At 43.5% G+C, this 23476-nt stretch overlaps 2 protein-coding genes across 4 annotated transcripts in view; both read left to right on the top strand.

The window, feature by feature from the left end:
• TFPI2 (tissue factor pathway inhibitor 2) overlaps nucleotides 1–22184 on the top strand; it is a 126010-nt gene extending 103826 nt beyond the window's left edge. Inside the window, exons 9-10 of the mRNA XM_063147613.1 lie at nucleotides 19301–20067; nucleotides 22152–22184. Of these exons, the coding sequence (XP_063003683.1) occupies nucleotides 19301–20067; nucleotides 22152–22184 (800 nt within the window). The remainder of the gene's footprint in view (nucleotides 1–19300; nucleotides 20068–22151) is intronic.
• CALCR (calcitonin receptor) overlaps nucleotides 19694–23476 on the top strand; it is a 183843-nt gene continuing 180060 nt past the window's right edge. For all 3 annotated transcript variants that reach the window (XM_063126597.1, XM_063126589.1, XM_063126615.1), the window contains exon 1: nucleotides 19694–20067. The gene's annotated coding sequence lies outside the window, so the exon portion shown is untranslated. The remainder of the gene's footprint in view (nucleotides 20068–23476) is intronic.

Below are 23476 nucleotides of genomic sequence, written 5' to 3' on the forward strand. Positions count from 1 at the left end.
GATAGGAAGGAGCTAGACAGTGAAAAGCTTTGTAGGTCAACAGGAGAAGTTTATATTGGATTCTGAAGTGAATTGGAAGCCAATGAAGAGATTTCAGCAGTGGAGTAACATGGTCAGAGCGGCGAGCCAAGAAGATGATCTTAGCAGCAGAGTGGTGAACAGAAACCAACGGACTGATGTGAGAAGAAGGAAGGCCAGTGAGAAGAAGGTTGCAGTAGTCCAACCGAGAAATAACCAATGCATGAACAAGAGTCTTGGCAGAAGAGACAGACAAAAATGATTGAATCCTGGCAATATTATACAGGAAAAAATGACAGGATTTAGCTACTGCCTCAATATGAGGAATAAAGGAGAGCGAGGAATCAAATATAAAGCCAAGACTACGAGCTTCCTTAACTGGAGTAAGTGTAACATCATTGACAGTAAGAGAGAATGAGAGATGAGGAGAAGGTTTAGGAGGAAAAACAAGCAATTCAGTCTTTGCCATATTAAGTTTCAAACGACGATGAAGCAACCAAGCTGAGATATCTGAAAGACATGCCGAGATACGATCGTGAACATCAGGAGAAAGATCCAGAGAAGAAAGATATAATTGTGTATCATCGGCATACAGATGATATTGGAGGCCATGAGATTGAATAAGATTACCCAAAGGCAACATGTATAAAGAAAACAACAGCGGACCAAGCCTTCTGCTCCCCTCCCCTTTCTTCCACTCATAGGCCTAATCTACACCAAGCAGGATATTACACTACGAAAGTGGTATGAAAGAGGTATATAAAAGGAAGGAACCACACTACTGCTTTATAGTGGTATTGAAGTGCACTGACAATTGTTGGGGCCCATTGACACATACCATATACTATTTTCATACTGCTATATCCTGCTTTGTGTAGATTAGGCCATAGAACACTGGCTTTGGCATGGAGATCCTGGCTTGCCTTAAGCCAGCATTTCCCATTACATTGAAAACTGGTTCATTATCCTGGTTTGTTAGCCAACATTAAGCCAGAGTTCCCTGTTTCGGATTTAACACGGAACTTTGGCTTAATGCGAGCCAGGATCTCCATGCTCAAATTGGCCTGAAAAAGGAAGAGGAGGGACAAGGGAGACATGAAGCACATGTCTACATTACTCATCCATGGCTTCACAAACCATAGTTTTTGACACCTTCCCCAACCTAGACCTTAGCTAAACCTAAGGTTTATCCCGGGGTCGTCCCTGCCTGCTCCCGGGATCCCCTGTGTGTCATTTACATGAACTGGGATGACCCCGGGACAATCCCAGGATAAACCTTAGGTCTAGCTAAGGCCCTAGCACCCTCCAGGCAGCTGGGGTATCCTTGGAGACATAGCTCAATACATTTGGAGGGCACCAAGTTGGAGAAGACTGGTTCATGAAGCCATGAACCAGTGTCTCTTCTGTGTATCTGTCTTTTTATGAAATGCAATTTTTAAAGCTGATAGAGTCTCTCAATTACAAGGCTGTAAGAACAGTCAGTCACGTTCAATAAAGGAACAATTGACTACTCATAATTCTTGTGGAGAAAAATATTGAATCTCTTGTTTTTTCATCCCTCACCTCCCCCCAAAAAATCTATATGCATATTAATGCAGTACACATATTTATGTACAGGCTATAAGGTGGATAAAAATGTCAGCCACCTGGAATTTGATTTACAATATCTTCAGGGTTAAGTAAATTGGGAACACTGAAGCTAATAATATACATGAAACATTTGTCCCCATCTGAGCCCTGAAGCAGTAGATAAAGTGACTTCTGTAGACCTCTCTTACAGTGTTTTCTATAAAAAGTCCCTGATAAGATTGATCTTCATCTAAAGCAAGGCCTGTGAACAAGGTTATGGCCACCCAGATCAAATTATAGAAGACTGATATACGTGTGTCTCTAGCAGGGGGAGGATAGAAAGCACCACAGGGAAGGAATGTAATGACAGTAGGTAGGAACCAAAGTGTTCTAGACTGGATGCAGGGGAAGGAAGCTATTCTAGGGAACACGAATGCAGAATTGAAATGTAAGGCAGCAACCTTTTAAAAATTGTTGTAGTAACAGTTGGACAGTTTTACGTGAAGTTTGTGATACATAGGGTGACCATCTGGAAAGGAAGACAAGGCTCCTGTATCTTCAACAGCTGTATTGAAAAGGGAATGTCAGCAGGTGTCATTTGTATGCATGCAGCACCTGGTGAAATCCCCACTTCATCACAACAGTTAAAGCTGCCAGAGCTATATTAGCCTGACCAGATACAAAAGAGGGTACGGCTTCTGCAGCTTTAATAGAGTTAAGTAACATTTCATTGTTCCACACGTCAGTCTCCTGTGGCTTCACTTGACAAACTTTGCAGCAGCAACTATTAGAGGAAGAGAAACATCCAGGAGGAGAGGAAGATAAGAGAGGGCTGATAAAAGATTCACCCACCTACCCTGCTGCTAGGGCATAGGATTGCCAGATTTGAGGGGAACAAAATGCTCCTTTGCCTTTCAAAAGATGCTCCCATTCCCTCAATAATCTCACCAATGTCAATTTCTATCAATCTGTGAAGTCCCCCTAATTAAATTATGTTCATTAACTTATTTTGATGAAGAAAATAGCAGCATAAGGAGATATAGCTGGTTAATTTTTATATTACTTCTGGATCTTTAATAATAAAGTTACCGTTGTGTTAGTTTGTGGAGTCTTTAATTTAGTGGCCTCAGGAAGCCATAAATGATATTTTAAAAGGGATATCAATTCCTCCTGTTCAAATTCGTTTCATGACATCGCTCCTTCTTGAAAAACCTATTGAGCTAACATCTGGATCTCACAAACCTCACAATATAATTTGATTTTAGATAATCCCAGGTCACCTTTCTTAAAGGGCTTCTGAATACACATTTGGGAACTCTTGAATTCCCCCCCCCCAAATGAACTTTAGTATCGTATTAATTCATTATTTTAATTTTACAGAGAAAATAGGTATAGGTATTTTGGAAGTTCATGAAACAAGTATGCCAATTTTGGAAGTACACTAATGTGTTGGGTTTTTTTTAATCAAAGTGACACAGCTGAGTTCATCCAAGTAATTTTAAGACTCATATGACAATCCTATACATCATGGGGTTGGCTTCACGGCGCTGAGCTGACACCACTCTGCTGCCAAACCCATCAGTTTCACTGGTGCGGGGTGGCAGCAAGTTATCCAGATGGAGAGAGGCAGTGTGGGCTTTCCAGCAGCCATTGGGCTTGCTGGGTCTATCCCCTTCCCCCTCCTGTGGCTTCTGGCGACCAATGGCAAGTCGCCTTCTGCCTGGAAACATCCCCCGGAGCAGTGCCCACGCTAGAACAGATGGGGAAGAGTCGTGTTGACCTCATTTGAACGGGAAAGGTCGGGGTAAGTGCTCTTCTGCTCTGCAGTTTTGGCTCTTTGCCCCGGGGTGGCTCTGATTCAGCAGCTGCATCATATAACCAGAGTCAAAGCCACCCAAGACAAAGACAATGTATGAAAAGCCCCATACTCAGAAGTAAGTGCTATTGAGTTCAATGGTACTTTGGGGGGACAAGAAATTGAGTCCAAGGCAGAGGTGAGATCTGAACCCCAAATGCCAAATCACATATTTGCATGCACAAAGCACAACAAAATACCCATTTCACAGAAGACACACTAGTGGTGCTCAGAGAAACACACACAGGCAAAACACCTGCCCACACCACACACTCACACAAAACCCTCCAGGCAAAACACACACAAGAAAAAACCAAGCAGCACACATTATTTATTTATTGATTGATTGATTACATTTTTATACCGCCCAATAGCCGAAGCTCTCTGGGCGGTTCACCATGCTAAAATACCATGCTAAAACAAAATCCCAGGGGGAAAATCCTCACCACCACCATACATGCATATGCACACATACACACACACACCACGCAAGATGTCACACCAAAACCAACCAACCAACCAACCAACCTGCTAACACACTGTTGAGTTCCAAGCCTCCAGTCTTCTATTAAGACAATTTCTTAGTAAGAAGCTTTTATTATGCAAGCCAGAGCCAGGTCAGCTGTGCTTCAGGATACAGACTTAATCACATACAGCAACACAAAGCTACATTCTCTAGTCAGCTTTTGTGTAATACTAATTAGACTACATGAAGCTATACACCTTTAGGAAGTTGCAAAGAAAACCGGCACCATATGAGTCATTTCCAGTCCCACCCTCAGGGAGGGTGAAATTGCTCTTCCCTCCTTACTCCACGTCTGATTCTGGGGTCCATCACTCCCAACTCTTCCCTTACCATAAGACTTTGCATTCCCATGGATGGAGAATTATCTGGGTGGCTTTGAAAAGTTCCACCACCTCTTCCTCATTTGACTCTGAATTGGTTCCCATGCCTTCTTGGAATGCTTCTGCAGAGATGTGGGGTCCAGTATTTACACACACACATGCATCACACCAATAAAACCCACACAGAAAAAATGCACACACACAGCATTAAAAAAACACCCTCTTGTTCCTTGTCATCCCCTCTAACCCCCCCAGAGACACCAAAGATGTTTTTTTATTTCATTTTTGCTGGGGGCTGGGTATGCTTAAAAAGAAAAGAAAAGTCGGCTACAGCCAGCTCACCATTTTTATTTTCTACAAATGCCTCTAAGGTCCACATAGGGTTCAAAGGCATTCTTGGAACTAAGGATAACACTGGAGGCCTGCATGCCAGCCTCCCAGACAGTTTTTAAAAATAAATAAATAATATAAATAAAATCATTTTTAAAAATCAGAAGGGGCAGGGAGGACTAAGGGGGTGTCTGCCAGCACAGTGATGCCCTCAGGTGCCATGTTGGGGACCCCAGTTTTAAAGCAAAACGTGAACTATAACTCTAAGCAATCTCACTACTCTGGTCCTCGTTTACTAACAGAAAAAAAGTTGTAACTATTCAGTCATTCAACTATGAGAACTAGTTTTTTTTTTAAAGGTATGAAATTAAAAATAATAATAGCGATGTCTCTTTCTGTATCAACACGGAGGCAGCCTGACACAGAACTGCAAATGGTGCTCCTTCTCCTCCAAATTAAGACACATAGTACCCAAGGCCAGGGCCAGTCAAATTATTTGGTACCTGTGCAAAGAATCCCACAGGCACCTCACCTGTTTCCTATCATGAAAAATTATAAATTGAATAACTAAGGATTTGTTTCCTTTTCATGACACTCCAAATCATAGAATCATAGAATAGTAGAGCTGGAAGGCGCCTATAAGGCCATCGAGTCCAACCCTCCTGCTCAATGCAGGAATCCACCCTAAAGCATCCCTGACAGATGCTTGTCCAGCTGCCTCTTGAAGGCCTCTAGTGTGGGAGAGCCCATGACCTCCCTGGGTAACTGGTTTCATTGTCGTACTGCTCTAACAGTCAGGACGTTTAACAATCAGTTACCTGAGGCAGCCTCCTTGCTCCACCTAACGGTAGGGCTGGACCTGCTGTGTCATAAATATGACAGAATTCTTAAGAACAGGAATCATCTCAGTGAAGTTCCATTAATTTCAAGAAAGCTCTTTCTAGAATAAAAGTTCAAAATATATGACCTGTCAGAGCCTCTTTGTCACTCTAACCCTTAAACATCCTCAATTATTCCTCTTTTCTTCCCAAACAGATCCCTTTCTTTGCATCCGATTTCTTTTTAACAGTCCCTATTACACTCAAAGCTTGGGGGATTTCTGATTCAATAATAAACAAATGTAACTGGCAAAATTACTTACTTTAGCGTAAGTGGCAGCTGAGTCACTGTGGGTTGTTAACAGCGGCACTCCTTCTCCTTATGCTGAAGGTCTTCGGAGTCATCCATTTTTCTAAATTATGCTGGCAGCTAGGGCTGCTTTTGCTTTTCTTCTTCAACTTGCTGTACAATAATCTAATCATTTACAATGCGCTAAGAGTGCCTTTAAGAAGTGACAAAGAAAGGACACGACTGGGAGGTTTCTTTTCATTTCCATCAGAGCATTTGTGGAGAGATCTCTTGAACAGCAGGGGTTGTACCGGAGGTCCCTAATGTGAAGATGACCACTTTCCTTCTGTGAGCGAGATGGCGTTTGAAGAGCCACTTCAACCCTCAGTCTAGAAGCTTGTGTATATGCAAATAGGCACACTGAAAGCTCCCACAAGTGTGAGTTTCCCCATTCACTCCTATGAAGGATGGCTACATGAGCCCATTAGGGTGCAGATGCTGAATTCCCTCCTCTATTAAATCAAACTGCATGATCCTTGTACAGCTACAGTGTGGAGGTTATCCTATCCAGATACCCATCAACCAACTCGGAGGCTGATGGGCATCCTATGCAAAGCATGTGAAGCATGGAGGCAAACCTTTGTCTCTGCACTTCTCCCACTCTGCATTTTTGTTAGATGGGCTTTTTGCCCATCTAACGGGCCCTTCTACACCTAAGGATTATCCCAGGAAAATGGAGGGATCATCCCTGCCTGCCACCGGGATCCCCTGTGTGTCATTTGGATGCACAAGGATGATCCCGGAACGATCATGGGGGGAAATGACCTAGGGCTCTGTAGTGAGGGAAGGAGGCTAGCGAAGGCTGGAGATAGCTCATATTTGTGCTTCCCCAGTCTCCTCTGCTCCCCACCCACAGAACTGCCCATTTTCTCCTCTCTCCAAGGTTGCCTTTAAAAGCTTGGAGAAGCAGCCAATGTGATTCTCTCCGCACCAGCTGTGGGGATGAGAGGGAGGAGGCAGAGGGCTCAGACTCCTGGGTCCAAGCGCTGTCTTTGATCTCAAATCCAGGAATGTGAACTATCCTATTCCCCCCCCCCCATGCTGTCTAGGGGGCATAGGATTGTTTTCTAAATCATGTAAAAGAGTCTTTCCTCTAATACTCCATATTTAATGTCTTCCCCCACTTTTTTTAAAAAAAGTATGTATTTTATTGAAATTTGTTTTAAAGTATACAATAATAATACAAATTAAAGTGGCAACGTTTGATGGGTTAGATTAAACTAACACACACACACACACACACACACACACACACACACTATTGACTAAATAGTAACCCCCAATAAAAGGTACCTCAACATGCTGAATTTGAGCATGAAAAGATTCCTGTATCCCTCTGCCCCCGCCTTTGCATTTTTCTGCCTGCATGCCTCCCTGGTACAGAGCTATATGGAAACTTTTCTGTTCCCAAGGCTGGGAAAGAGGGGCCAGGTTAGGTTCAGAGCAGAACTTTCCTCTCTCCCAACCTACCAGGTGGGAAGGTTTGGGTCAGGAAGAGGCTTTCCTTTTCCCCCCAAAAAATCAGTCGCTCACTGCTAGGCAGTAGATGTTTATCCACGCACCTTTGGAGGGAGCTGGCTCCAGAGCAACTGGGTTTTGTGGGGGTTTTAAAGGAAAAGTGGGGGAAGAACCCTTCTCTTCTGAACAGCGCTTGGCAAGATGGGGTGGGTGAGAGATCAGAATGTGGAAAGTGGGCTGGGCATTTTCCCTCCCCACCCCTGCCCCGCGGTTTCTAACACATAACTTTTCATTAAAGAAAAATCAATATATTTAGAACTGAGACAGAAGATAAGAAGAAACATATGTTGCTGTTTTCTTGAGCTGCACCATTTGAAACTGTGGGTGGAAGATTAGGTGTTAGAATGTTCTTCCACTATATATATATATATATATATATATATATATATATATATATATATATATATATATATATATATACACACACACACACACACACACACACACACACACATCCATCACACCAGGGGTTAACACGCTCCCTACCTTCATGTTGTCGTTCCTCAGTTACTTCCTTTTTTTCAAAAGAGCACTAGGCCCATCGAGTCTGCTGATCTTATGGCGCTGTTTCTCCTGCACACAGCAGGAGAGAGCAGCAATTCTGAGTTTAAAAAAACATCAGACTTAATGAGGGGTTTTCTTTTGTCGAACGAGGAAGGCCAGAAGGGGTGGAAGGCGCGCGGGAGGCAGACGACGTCTTGTCAGGGAGCTGAGCAAACTCTGTGAGTGCCCAGTAACGAACGTGCAATGAAACGCTCGTCGGATGGAGCTTAAAAGGCTAGTAGGGTCAAATCCCATGAATGAAGCAGGCCAATTTCACAATAAAAGACTCACCTGGAAGCACCCCAAGATTTCATCTACACATTGTGCTTCACAGTTTTCAGTCTCAAGTGAACTTCAATTTCTGTTCATTTCTCCTAACATTTTTGGGATTCTTTGGAAGTCACTTTTCCTGAATTCTCTACCCCATGCAGGTGTCTGCCTGCAACACAAGCAAGCCCCACCCGGAAAGGTCCCAACGTGCCCAGCCACGTTAGCTGAACAGGGCCTTGCAAGCGCATTCAGCTGTACATGCCTACAAATCTCTTCTGATTGGAAATCCGGATAGGGCAGGGTTTGTGATCATGGAAGCTTTATAAGTACATTCAGCCAAAGACGCTTGCAAGCCCCATTTTAGATCTTCGGACTGAATGTGTGAAGAAGATCTTTAGCCTCACCAGGCACAATGGGACATTTGGGGGTAAGCCATGCATACTCGCCATGTGTGCTCTCCCCTGTTTTGTCGCACAAGTGTTGCAGGCAAATGCTTGCATAGAACTTCTGTCATGCTTAGATCAGAAGGAATGCCCTTCGAAGTCTGCCTCTGTGTACAGCCACAAAGCAGAGGACAATCCCCTTCTGTGACTTCTTTCCTGCTATTACATCTAAACTAGTGTCATGCTGGAAAGCCTCATGTTCCTGTTATAAAATATTTTACTCATCAAGCATGTTTGACTCTACTGATGTGACCTATATTTGCCAATAATACCTTGTGCTCCCCACTATATTTCCATCTGCCTGTTAAGCCTGGTAAAATGGCACCATACTTACAGCTGCTGTACAATCTGCAATTGAGAAGAGTGTTTGTTAGCTAGGTGCAATGCCCTTCCCTCTGCATTACTAACGGGGAGGTTCAGAAGTATACCATATTCAGCCAGGTTAGGTTTATGTAGTGGGGGTTGCATTGAGACTCATGAACATATATTTTTACACTGTTCTCTCCACGTATCCCAATGGCAGAGATATCTGGAAAAGATCTTATTAAATTGTCAAGGATCCGCGGGGTCTGACACCCTACGGACCCTATTATCTGCGGAGTGGGGGCGGGGGAATGCTTGAAAATGTTGCATTATTTGCCCATTATGTAATGACCTATCAAAGACCGGGAGCTACACCCAGAGGCATGGTGGAATAGTCAGCAGGAAGATTAGTACTGTCTACTATACTAGCAGGCTGTATTGCACAATGTAAGAGTACTAGTTTGTCTGGAGGATGTCATGATGTTTTTGTATGGTTTGTGGTTGTTTTATGCCAATAAAGGTACATTGATTGATTGATTGAATTTGCCAATGAGATCCAGGCCCCTCGAGGAGGAGGAGGAGGAGGAGAAGAAGAATATAAATCAAATGCACACAACTGATTAAAAGAGCATATAAAACTGATATAATATTAAAATAACAACCAGAACATCTTCAAATTCTAAGGTTTAAAATTCATCTGGGTAGGCTTGGAATGTAGCATACTTGGAATGTAGCGTACTAGTCATTTTCAGGATTTTTTAAAAAATACTTTTTAAATTTTTATTGATTTGGTTTTAAGGGTTGGTTTTTTGTAAAGCTCAACACATTTTTTTACCCTTCTTAGGGCACAATCCTTTGAGTTTGACACCCAAGTGGTGGAAGCCTCTGAGATTGGAGGGTTCCAAACACCCTATAGCTTGCTGGGCTCTTTCCAGATGGGCAGGAGGAGCAACAGAGGCTTTTTAGCCTCTCTGTCTTCCTTTGCAATATTTCATGAGTGCATCTTGCTGAGTTGCACTGCTGGGTCAGGGACAGGAGCTGAGAGGCCACTAGATCCATGACCTCCTCCCCCCCCCCCCATCTACCAGCATGTCCTGTTCCCTCCTCCTCCTTCCTGCCACACAGTTTTTGTGATAGTCAGGGGACTTGGGTGTGGGGATTCCCTGCTCAAATTTCCCCTTCCAAGGTAATAGCTCTGTTGACAGCCTTGGAGGGGGAAATCCCAGCATCCTATGGCCCCTCCAGCACCAACTAGGGGCCATAGGCTTGCACTCTTAATCAGTATCCTCTCGTAATGGCTGCCTATTTGCTACTAAGCCATGTTCAAGCTTTCACTGCTGACAGTCAAGGCCCTAAACAACTTGGGACCAGGATACCTAGCCAACCATCTTCTCCCAAATACAGCAAATCAATTCCTGAGATCTTCCAAGGAGCCCTCACTAATCATCCCACAACTAACAATGTGTTGCCAGGTAATGGCACGAGCGCAGGCCTTCCCAATAGTGGCACCCACCCTCTGGAACACTCTCCAATGCATTTTTTATTTATTATTTGATATTGGGTAGTATCCAATATTAGTTCTATGTAGAGCCGACCCATTGAAATGAATGAGGCTCAACTTAGTCACAACTAATTTACACCCCATTCATTTCAACAGGCCTACTCTATGTAGGACTAACATTGGATACTACACATTGTTTTTATATTGGCTTGTATCTTGTATTTTATATATATATATTTTTATGTAAATCACTTTGCAGGTTTAGACAGAAAAGAGTCTTACAACTCCTAGCATTCCCCAACTGGCATGGGATTGTGCCTTTAGAGACTTTATAATATCAAGCAGGTTAAATGAATAAGTAGTTTAAATAAATAAATAATAACCTCCTACTTTTAGGCAGAGAGAGAGAGAGAGAGAGAGAGAGAGAGAGAAAGATCAAGCCCTGCAAGTTACCATGGGGATACTACTCGAAAACAGTACAGCCATGTCACGTTCTTCTCTTCTCTTCTGTAATCTGTACAAACTCTCAACACAACTGCTAGGTGCACTCATTTAATATGTCTGATTCCAGCAACTGACAACTCTGACAACCCCGATGCTACTGAGATCTAGCAGGTTCAGTATAGATGGTATTTCCCAAATCAGAAACTCTTGTGTTTTGTTGACTGATTGATAGGGATAGACAAATCTGTCAATTCTGGTTTCACTCAGTTTCTCATTTTTCTAAACTTAAATTTAGCTTGTCTCAAGCTTTGAGATTTTTACTTTTTAAAAAAGTTTGCATGAAAATTCATACTCATTTCTGTGTGCGTTTCTCCTGATACATGCATTTTGCCTAATCTGCACATTTTTTGGCAAATGATTAGTCTAATATAACACATTTTCATGTTGTTTTTCACTAACATACACATATTTGTGTGCTCATTTCCTTAAAATGTGCATCTTTTTTGATGGGAGAACTCCACTGCAAAGTTCGGAGCACTCCACATTTCAAAGAATACCCGAGTTTCGGTTCGCATATTTGTTCGGAAGTGCAAAACTAGGTACATTTGCATTAAAGTCCAAATTGAACAAATTTCTGCCTCATTCCTACAGATTGATTTAATCCTCAGCTGTAAATTATAGTGCTTCAATAAAAAGTAGCTTGAACTACTGATTATGACCAGCATGTCAAGGGAGTTGATAGAACCTCCAGATTAAGCGGCAATATACTACAGAATACCAGTTGGGCGGAGGGAGAACAAGTCAAGAGAAGAGAGGACAACTCAAAAATACCTGTACAGCTGCTGAGGGAAACAGAATGCTAGACTAGATGGAACTTTGGTCTCAACAATTAAGGAGGTTCTGATGTTCTTGACACAGCTGGGTTGAGCAACTATTTGTACACCTTCCAAACCAAAGTCTTCCATAATGCTGATGGGTTTTGAACTTGCTTCTTTTTTAGAAGCTCGTTTAGATGCCCTTCTCCATTGCTATTGTTTGATCATAAGTTACTTGAATTCTTAAACACTTTCACGATCCTCAGAAAGAGACCGTCACTGAATTTTTGCAATATGGAAAAATACTTATGTTTTATCTAAATTTGATAAAACTCAGGTAATTATTAAAAAACACAATAGAATCTATCTGCTTTCTTGAGCATGATCTATATTGCACTCTGAACTGTAAATATAGTGATACTTTCAGAGGATCACTGGAAAATGAGTGCTTTTCCTGCAATACGATAATAAAATTCAGTACAAGTCACTTCTTCACACATTTATTCCTCCAAGGCTAAGTATGCCATTCCGCTCACACAGCTTGATAACTGCCACTACAAAAGCAACAGATAAATCAGATTGTGCCCATTAATCTAGGCTCCCAAAGGTTTCTGTGTTTAGAATGTCACTTTTTTAGAGAATCTGAAAAGTGGTAAAAATAGCATAGAACAGGTGGGAGCTGCATATTGTAGAATATAATTGCATGTGTGTTCTTATGCAATTAATGTTAAGAACTCTTCATCAGGGATCTGTAACATTCATTACAAAGGTTCCCTGTTGACAAAGTATTCCCCATTCACTTCAATGGGGGGTCAGTGGGACATCCTTGCACATATGTATGTGTATGTGTGCGACTTCCACTAAAGGAAATGAAAAAACACAAGCCATTCAGTTCTTTCCACTGGGTTTAAACCACAACTTGCTGGAACTTGGCTTGTATTATAAACACATTTACAAGGAAGGAAATCCCATTAAACTCAGTTAACAATCCTATTTGAAGTTCTGCACTGCCCAATTCCAAACAACTTTGATGTATATGTTGGCACTAATGGGAAATACAGTTGTGGGAGGGAGGTGGTAGAATCTGGATCAGGTCTGCAGTGAGGACGCAGCACAGGGTTAATCTACAACACACACTGTGCTCCAAATCAGGATCTTCACCCTCCAAGGCTGCGACAGTGTTTAGAAAACAAAAATTCAGCTGGCAAGGCCCAGTCACCTGCTTAATGTCACACCTAGTTTGGCCCTTACTTCCAAACAAGGTTGTTTGGGATGAGTCTCTGCAGAACTGTGAGCACAAGTGCGAAATGATTAACATATGCTGGAAGGTCTCACATTTGTTTTCATAGTGGGTTTCCTCGCATTTGTGCCACCCACCCCTCTGGGTCCCCAATAGAATTAAGGTGAAACAGAGAAACCATATCCAGCAGAGGTCATGAACTTCTATATGGAATTCAACCCAAGGGTTGAATTCCATTCCGGAAAAGCTCTCGGGAAGGGGGGGGGATAGGGACATTCCAGAAGTGGGTGGGGCCAAAGACAAAAGAGGCGGGCCCTTTTTTGTTTTTAAATTGTTTTTGTAAGCTGTCTTGAGAGCCATTTTTGGTAGAAAGGAAGGTTATAAATCAAACAAATGAATAAAAATACCAGCATATTTTAGCTTAAGGCTGTTACTGCCAGTAACTAAGCCTTAGCAGAGGCATGTCAGCCTTTAGAATGGGGGGGGGGGGGGAATGCCAAAAGCAAAACTGGGAAACCACCAAATGATCATCAGTTGAGGGAAAGGGATGGGGCCAGGGGAAGAGGCTTGGCGTTCTGCGATACCTCAGAAGGCCAAATTTGGCCCTCGGGCCTAAAGTTCAACACCTCTGATATTAAGAGTACAATGGGACCCCTGATTTTTATGTTAACTTCTTCTTAATTGTCAATTACACTTTTGTATGAACACATTGTAAATACAAACCTGTTTTTCGCCAATTTCTTCGCAGAAGTTTAAGGCAGCTGTATTAGCAGACAGTCGACATAACGGGGGTGACGCCTCAGTGACAGAGTGCACATCTGACATTCCAAAGGTCCCAGGTTCAATCCTTGGCATCTCCTGTCAAAAAAGACATCAAACAGTAGGTTAAGAGAAGACCCCGTCAACATCCCCAGAGAATTGCTGTCAGTCCAAACAAACAACAAAGAACTAGATGGCCCAATGGTCTGACCTGGCCCAAGGTAGCTTCACATATACTTAAGGCGCAATCTATGCATGTATAAACAGAAAAAAAGTCCTACAATTCCAAGGATTCCCCAGATTTCCACATTAGTATGCTGTTGAGCATCCTATGGCATGTCTAGACCTCCCAGCTTTCCGGGAGGGAGGCGGGAGGATCTCGCGATATGCTAATCGCGACATCCTCCCACTCAGTCCACAGGAGGACGTAGGATGTTGCAGCCACCATTTTATTTATTTATTTTACTGAAAATGAGTGCACGAGCGCTCCAATGCCAAAGTAAGTTTTTTTAACAAAACAAAACAAAACCCTGTTCCCGCTCCCCCCACCCCCAATGGGCACGGAGCTCCTGAAGGGCTCCGTGCCCAGCTCCTCATGTTTACTCACAAGGAGTCAGGACAAACCGGGACAGCTGGCCACACCTCCCGCGGTCTTGGGATCATCCCAAGACCGCGGGAAAAATCGGGATAGAAGTGTAGGGCCATATCCCAGGAAAAGGGAGGGATCATCCCTCCCTGCTCCCGGGATCCCCTGTGTGTCATGTGGATGCACAGGAACAATCCCAGGATGATCCCAGGGATATCGCCCTGTCTAGACATGCCCCTAGCCACAATTCCCTTGACAGTCACTGGGGCCTTCTCTTTTTCTGTTCACCTCAATGAGGCAAAAATCCAGGCTCCTATTTTTACAATGTTCTAAATAATAATAAAAAATACAGAATGGCTGTCATCAGCAACAGGCAGTTTAAGATGTTTAAAAGGCATCTTAACAAACTATTATTCTTATTATGACAAAAAGTGGAAGCTGCAACCAAATGTTGCAGCGTGAAGTGCTCCAGTTCAGAGTTCCAGCCAGCCAGCTATGCACTCTGCCAGGATATTCTATTTCATCCTCTCTCTCCAGTTTTCCACCCACTATCTCCAACACTATGCCAGCATTCCGTGGCCATATGCTTCTCAATGGACTGTTCTGGAGTTTCCCCAGTGGAGGCTGGTGGCTCCAATGTCAGTGGGGCAGTGAATCTGAGTAGCTCCTTTAGAATACTGACTGGATCTGACTGAAATCCAAAGCAGATTCACTGCCCCACTGACATCAGAGTCACCAGCCTCCACTGGGTTTCCCCCCAAAATATTTTTTGCCACAATTGGGCTTCCCCACCGCTGTTCATAGGACCTCCCTTTTATGCATGGATGGTGCTATTTTGGATGGGTGGCGTTTAGTAAGTCTAAATGTCAGATTAATCAAATTTTCTGGTATCTGGAAGAATTTAATGTATTTGGCACCCTCTTCAGAGAAAAGGTCCAGCACTTGAATAGAAAAGATATTTTTGCCTGGGACTGAAGTGCATTGGCAGAACTATGTGTGGAAGCTTCCAGCCTTCCTGCTGCTTCAAACACTGCTGGACTTTAAATAAAATGAAGAGGAAAAAACACCTTCGTTTCTCAGAACTATAATTCCATTTCCTCTTTGCCAACAATTTGCTTCTTGGAGGTGAAAGCTTCATGGGAGAAAGCCTGGACAATTCTGTAAGATATGATTAAAACCGGGAGCATCAACACTTCTCACATTTGGAACTGAAAGCTCTAAAATATTTTGCACACAATGGGAACAGGTCAAACCGTACAGCATCAGCTAAGACACAAAGGCTCCAACAAGATTTATTACAAGACTTCACAAACTTACATAACAGACGCTACACAATTCTGAAACCAGTCTAGACTCAGGCTTACATCCATTCTTCCATCTACACCTCCCAGTGAGCAGTGCCTTGTGTAAACCCTGTTGATCGCACTACAAAATAGATGGGGAATATTTGTAGTGTCAACTAATTTATTTATTCCCTACCTTTCCCCTAAGAAAATGGTACTTCAAGGTGGCTGAATAATAATAATAATAATAATAATAATAATAATAATAATAATTCAAATTAATAAAAAAATACTGAACCTCAATATCAGGCTGTACTTTGCTTTGCAGCAGGCTGGCCTTCCAGTTAAAAAAATACTTTTGAAAATCTTAATAAAATAAAGAATCAAAGGCAGGCAACCTGGCTGCCTTTGAAAATGGTTCAGAAACTTTGGTTGGGACAGAAAACAGCTGCAAGGTTATTAACTGGGACCATGAGCTACGGAGATTGATCTTCACTGGTTCTTGGTCCATTTCCAAACCCAAATCAATGAGCTGATTTGTTTGTTTTTAATCTTTAAATCCCTTCAGGTACTGAGGTCCCAAAGGAGCACCTCTTCTCACATATACCCATCCATGTCTTGAGGTCGTCCTCTAAAACTCTTCTCCATCTACCTCTGATGGGTGGCTATGTGTGAAACAGCTGTTTTAGCAGTGCTGCTCCCATGCTATGGTATATTATCCTCAAAGAGATCTGCCAGGTGCGATTCTGTTTTCCCAGGCTTTTAAAGTTATAGTACTATTTTAGCAATGCGGATTTTTATTCCCCTGCTTTGTGTTTTTAATTGATTTAATTAGGGTGACCATATGCAAAGGAGGACAGGGCTGGTAGAAAGCCATAACCGAAAGATGGACAATTAATGGCTGAAATTCACCCAGATGCTATGAAAAAGTAACATACATACTATTAATAGACAACCCTATAACACAGGTTTTCTGAGTGGCTTTCAAGATATAAACAAGAACAAGTTAACTAGAATCACAATAAAATGTAGGAAATAAAACACAATTACAGAATCAAAAAGACTGCTTAAAAATCTTAGCGCGGAGGAACAGAACGCCACAGAATTAAATTAGGGTGACCATATGCAAAGGAGGACAGGGCTCCTGTGTCTTTAACAATAATGTAGGAAAGGGAATTTCAGCAGGTGTCAATTGAAGAGGGTGAAATTCCCTCTTCATCACAACAGTTAAAGCTGTAGAAGCCCTGCCCTCTTTTGTATCTGGTCATTCTACTATAGCTAGTGTAGCTTTAATTGCCTTTGCTTTCTGTAGCATTGCTGCAAAATACCTGCTGATCCTGAGGCAACCAGAAATAGATCCCTTGGGAAATTCTCCCCATTTTTTAGACAGTAATGATTCATTTCCTTCATTCAACCCAACACATAATTGTACATTTGTGCAATTTTCAAATTTACTAATAAGTTATACATTTCTGAGTTATATTATGTTCAACATAGTTAGGTTTCTTTTTGGTTCAACGCTTCTTAATAGAACTTGCATTAGAACAGTTTGATTCTTCTAGCAGCAAATACAGTGAACATGAATATGTATGAGAATTAAGCTTTTTTTCTTTCTTTTTTTAAAGAGGCTCATATCTATTCCAGTGCTCTACACCCTCCTGAGGATGTCCTCACTCCTAAGGAAGCAAGCGGACAATCCTTGAGATCCTGCAAGCCGTAAAAAATGCATCGTAACTCACAATAATTGTTTTGTACACTCAATTGCCCCCAAGTGATGGGAAGTTTCACACAGTGGCCTTTTATGGGATCAAGGTGTGTGGTTTTTTCTCCTCAGGAGAAAATGCTGGAGACATGTAGTGTCTCTGTAATATCTGTTATTTACAAATACACTAGTTGAGCAGGCAGACACAAAGACAAGCAATGCTGCTTCTTTAACGCAGTATCAATCCCTCCTAAAAACAATGGCAAAGTTTTGCAACCCCAGAAGCGTGTCACAAAGAGAGAGAGAGGAAGAGAGAACATAGGAAACTGCCTTATACTGAGTCAGACCATGGGTCCATCTAGCCCAGTATGGTGACACTGACTGGCAGCAGCTCTCCAGGGTTTCAGGCAGGATTATTTCCTAGCCCTACTTGGAGATGGTGGTTTTTGAATCTGGGACCTTCTGCAATACACTGAGCTAGAGAGAGAGAGAGAGAGAGAGAGAGAGAAGAGGGTGAGAAAGAGGAAGTAGCCACTGCTTCTTGCAGGACCAGACTGTGCCTTCACAGAATCGGCCAGCTTTTCCTTCCTTGGCAGAAAGTATGGCAAGTGATGCTTGCTGTGCCCTTCAATTGCTCACCTGCCCTCTCGCTCTGGAGAGGGTCTACTACCTGCCTGTGCATCCTATCTCTTTGGGCAACTCAGCAGGAAGAATTTGGTTTAACTCTTCAGAGTACTCAAAGGGTGGCTGCTCTTCCAAGGAGCAACCGCCATCTTGGCCGGCTCACTTGCCCTTTCTCACTGGGGGATGTTGTGAACAGGCACAATCTGTATTACAACGCCATTCAAAGGGAACACAGGTAAGGAAGTGAGAAGATGAGGTGGCTGGGCCTTCAGGGCCATATCCTTTATGCTGCTCCACCCAGAGAGAGACAGTGCGTGTGAAAGTGGGTAGAGCCAGCTGCTGTGGCGGCAACGTGGGCCCAACGCTCCCAAAGAGGATGAGCAAGAGAGAGTTTTGTTGCTTCTTGGTGATGGTGGAGAGGCCTCTGCTCTGCTCCCCCAGCACCAAGAAGCAACAAAACTCAGAGGAGGCATAGCAGAAGGGGGGCAAGGTCCCTGAGTTGGGGATGTCTCCCTTGACCCCACTCTTTCCCAGTCTCTGCTACAAGGCAGGTGGAAGAGAGATTTCTATTTATAGTGAGCTCTTCTACACCAAGCAGGATATTTCACTATGGAAGCCGTATGAAAGCAGTATATAAAAGGCAGGAGCCACACTATTGCTTTATAGCAGTATTGAAGTGCATTGCAGGATCTACTCTACTGCTTTATAGCGGTATTGAAGTGCACTGGCAACTGTTGGGGCCCTTGACACAGCTACACTAAGCAGGATATAACACGATGAAGATGGTATGAAAGTGGTATATGGTATGTATCAATGGGCCCCAGCATTTGTCAGTGCACTTCAATACCACTATAAAACGGTAGTGTGGCTCCTGCTTTTTATATACCACTTTTATACCGCTTTCAGAGTGGAATATCCTGCTTGGTGTAGATGAGCCCAGTGTGTTCACTTCTCTTCACCTCTCGACTCCTTGGCCCTTTCTACACCTAAGGGTTATCCCAGGAAAATGGAGGGATCATCCCTGCCTACTCCTGGGATCCCCTGTGTGTTATTTGCATGCACAGGGATGATCCCGGGATGATCCCTGGAAAAAAGGCAGGTGTAGAAATGGCCCTTGGCCGGATCTACACTACTGCTTTAAAGCTCTTTATAACAGTTTTATAGCGCTTTAAAGCAGTTAAAGTGCTTTATAACTGTTATAAAGCGCTTTAAGGCAGTAGTGTAGATCCTGCCCGAGTCTCTCCAAATAAAAGTGGCAGCTTTAAGCACCCTTTCCCACATACCTGCTTTAACATAACAGGTAGCTCAGCCCTTAGTCCTCAATCAAGTTGCTATAAAGTCCATCTCTGGCAGAAGGACACCAGGGTCACTTTCTCCCCCAGTGAGAGAGCTGATTTTAGAACAGGCAGGTGAGGCAGATCAACCCGCCAACAAAGGAAGTCTGCTGCTTGAGCGATAGTTTTCTAACCCTTAATTTCTCACAGGTCTGGGGAGAGAGACCCGATGGAAAACGCACTTTGCACGCGCTCAAAGGCGCGCACTGGTGGCTCCTCCTCAGGTTTCAGGGCGAGCCCCGGCTTCTGGGATCGCGGGTGGCTGGGGATCGCTGCAGCCCAAGCCGAGCGTGATAGATGCACGCGCGCCCCCACGCCCCGCTCTCTCCCAGCAGATCTCCCCTCCTCGCCGGCTCCCTCCTCCCCGCTCCTCTTCCTTAGGGAGCCCCTCCCCCGGTGACGGCCGCTGGTCGAGCTTCTGGACCATTCAGCGGCGCTTTCCTGCAGCTGAGCGTGCGGCTCCTTTAAAGCCCGGGCTAATCCGCCCTCCCTGCTTGGCTTCTTCAGCGGGGACCGGAGCTGCTGCTGCTGCTTCTCGCTGCGCGCTGGCCGCTCTTCCAGCCGCTTCTCTGCCTGCGCGGAGCGACCGGCCGCTTGCTGCTGGGTGTGCAAAGAGGGGCGGGGAAGCGCCTCTCTTCATCCACGCCGGGAAGACAGCTGAGCTTGATCTCTGCCCTCTATCGGACTTCGGGGCTGGCGGTAGCACCGTGGCCGGACTGTCGCTGGCCGTTGTGGTCTCTCGCTACTGCTCTCCCGCTGTCGCTCTCTTTTGGGTTTGGGGGGCGGGGGTTGCAAGGATCAAACGGTGCAATGATCCGCTCCTCGGCTTCCTAGGCGTTTTGGGAATTGCTATCCGCTGCCGCCGCAAGGAGAGACCCAGAGGAGATCAACTCCGCAGTGTCCGAGCCGTGAACACTGTAAGTCCCTGGCAAGTTTGGGTTGTTCTTTATTTGGTGGGGTGGGGGGAGGGAATGGACGTTTGGGAAGCGGGGTGGCAGCGAGCGAGCCTCCGCTGATGGCCCTACAGGGAAGGGGGCAGTGAACAAATTGAAGACTTCTAAGTTGGAGGTTCGGCCTCAGTTTACCTGATTGTAAAAGGGCTCTTTAATATTCCCTTTCATGTTGCAATGTAAAGGGGATGGGAAGGTCTCTGCTGGCTTGATTCAAAACCCATTCCTGAGAGACTGAGGCCGTTCCTACACCTGCCTTTTTTCCAGGGATCGTCCAGGGGTCATCCCTGTGCATGCAGATGACACACAAGGGATCCCCGTAGCAGGCAGTGATGATCCCTACATTTTCCTGGGATAACCCTTAGGTGTAGAAAGGGCCTAAGAGAGAAGTTCTAGGTTAGCTGCAGCTCCTTCTGTCAAGCACCTTGCTGCTGATGGTGGCTGACCTGTTCTCCATAGCAGGGGGACACTTTGGTCAAGGAAAGTTATGCCTTTGCACCCTGAGCCTTTGGTCTGCAGTGCCTCTCCATCGAGTCTAACTTGAGTGAGGATTTCCTAGTACTTACGTTGCTCCCATCCATCTCTGTGGGCCCATGTGCCAATCATATTGCAAACGACTTGATCTCTCTGCAGTGTTTGAGGAGGGGTGGTGACCACAGTGCGGGAATGCAGTCACCAGGGTCATGGTGCTGTAGGATGTGGCTGAGCATATTGACAAGCAAATGCTCCACGTACAGTTGGGGCTGTGTTTCATAACACACAGGAGAAGCTCCATCACACCTGGGGTTAAAACGCTCCCTACCTTCACTTCTCCACCTGTTTTTTCGTTCCCCAGTTACTTCCTCTTTTCAAAAGAGCATGAGGCCCATTGAGTCTGCTGTTCTAATGGCGCTGCTTCTCCTGTACATAGCAGGAGAAAGCAGTAATTCTGAGTTTAAAAAAAACTTTGGACTTAATGAGGTTTTTTTTGTCATGCGAGGAAGGCCAGAAGGGGCGGAAGGCGCACGGGAAGCAGACAACGTCATGTGAGGGACCTGAGCAAACTCCGTGAGTGCCCAGTAACGAGCGTGCAATAAAACGCTTGTCAGATGGAGCTTTTAGTGACTTCGATGATCATGGGAAAGAACTGTGGACCCTGCAGTTCTAAAATGACATGAACGCAGAGCGAATCATATATGCTAGCAGAAATCTCCATCCCTGGAGCACAGGGTGTTTAACTGGCACCCGAGTTGATCTTTTATGTCTGGCTTGATATTTCATTTCTGAGATTATTCTTACATTATGTTCCACTTAAAATAGCATCTTTCAAGGGTCTGAATATGACGGATAGTTTTACGTGTGTTTCTTGTTGCGTGTTCAAACCTTTTGGGATTCTGGCTTCAAATTGTAATGCCCCCCCCTCCTATATGGCAGTCTTCCAGATGTTTTAGACTACAAGTCCTATCATGCTTCATCATTGCTCATGGTGATGGGAGTCAATGAGCAAAGCATCAGAAGAGCTGCTTTTTGGCATGGTGTGTGTGGATGTATAGAAGAAGTAAGAATTGTACAAATCAGCAGATATGAATACAGCTTCCCTAAATCTGCCAGCTTCTCATGATCAATTTTGCAGAGACCTCTTAAGCTGAAATTGCTTGGAATGCGTTACACAACATGAATTGGGCAACATGTTTTCCCCTGTTGGATCATTCAGTACAGAAGTCATAACAGAATGAAATATATTAAATTGATGTCATTTGTATTTAATTGTTTATTTATTGTTTATTTAAAAATAAAAATATTTATTTTAAAAAAGCATTATATAAAAACAGCTGTATTTTTACTCTTACAACAGGTACTTCGATAAAGACCTGTGGGGGATCTACACTATTGTTTTAAAGCGCTTTGAAAATGTTTTGAAAACTGTATATGCAGTCTGTCCTGGGCCCCAACAGTTGTCAAAACTGTTATAAAGTGCTTTAAAGCACTAAAGCAGTAGTGTAGATCCTGCCCTGATGCAGCAATGAATGGCTAAAATGTAACCTCATTTAATTTTGTATTCTGCCTTTCAGTCTGGATCAGACCCACGAGGTGGCTTACAGTAAAAATTATATGCAAAGGAGTTGCTCTGTTTCATAGATCCTGACATTCAGTGTTTGATAGTTGACATGTCACACCTTTTTTCTCTCTGTCTGGTTACTGCTCTTTGTGTGTGTTTATGCTGTGCATGCTAGCTGTCTTTCATGTCAATTAATAGCAGAGTCTCTGGTACTATTACCAGAAATATTTGCTCTCTTTGTAGTTGTGTATAAGATGAGCTGAGTGAAATGAGGTCAGAGTGGGCTTAAGAAATGAATTTGTCCAGATATATTCTTTTTTCCCCACACTCCTGCAGAAATGGGAATGAATTAACTGTTCTGCTTTCTTGTGGCTCAGGTGTGATGTAAATACTTGTATAGAAGCTTCTGAACTATTTCGTCAGTCTGTTCATCACCGATTTATTTTTGGAAACGTGCTCCTCTTAACATGAGTTTTCATGACAGATAAACAGATGGATTTTAACTTTTCACTGAGACTGTTTATAATACTAGATCATAATTGAAATTAAATGTGCAGGAGCTCTCTTTGAATCCCCTCCCCTCCCCAAGCACTGGATAACTTTAGCATAGCTGATCTCTGCTATGTTGTCTTGGTTCTTCCAGTTACTGAAAAAATGGTTTTACAGCAGGTAATGCTGAATAAACCTAACATTAGTATTTCATGGACCAGAACTGAATTCCTATGAAAACTCTCCTCTGTGAAAATGTATGTAATATTTATTGCTATTCTTGAACTCTTTGAAGTTAAACTGAATTGGCAAAATGTGATCTTTTCCAGCATTTGTGGCAACAAATTCTTTTCTTTTTTGTACTATAACACTTTACTTCTAATGATACAACAGATTTCATTCTAGAGTAGTTCCAGCAGATAGTATGCAAACTTATTCATAAAGATCTACCCTTTCTCCTAGAAAGTCCACACCAATAAACTTTCTCCACACCAATAAACTATCACCAGGGAATTCAGTCCTGAAATTCACATTGGAGGTAGGGGTACAAAAGGTTGATTCTTGAAAATGAATTTATCTGCTTCTACCATTATAGCACCTTTCCAAGTAGTATTAGGAAAAGAGTATTCCTGCCTGGAAACATTTATTTTGCATTAACTAGATAAGACAGAAAGGCAGACAGGAAGAAGTAGCCGAGATCAAACATGTAGGTTAAAGGAAACTACTTCACCTTATTCCTTGTTGAAAATATTAACATCTCTTTAGAATGTTACATGGGATTTGGAGTGGGGTCTTATCCAGGATGCTGAGTAAGCCCACACCTGCCCAGCTCCAACAGTGCTGCAGCAT

This window comes from Elgaria multicarinata, chromosome 1 (assembly GCF_023053635.1).
Source record: "Elgaria multicarinata webbii isolate HBS135686 ecotype San Diego chromosome 1, rElgMul1.1.pri, whole genome shotgun sequence".
Classification (NCBI taxonomy): domain Eukaryota; kingdom Metazoa; phylum Chordata; class Lepidosauria; order Squamata; family Anguidae; genus Elgaria; species Elgaria multicarinata.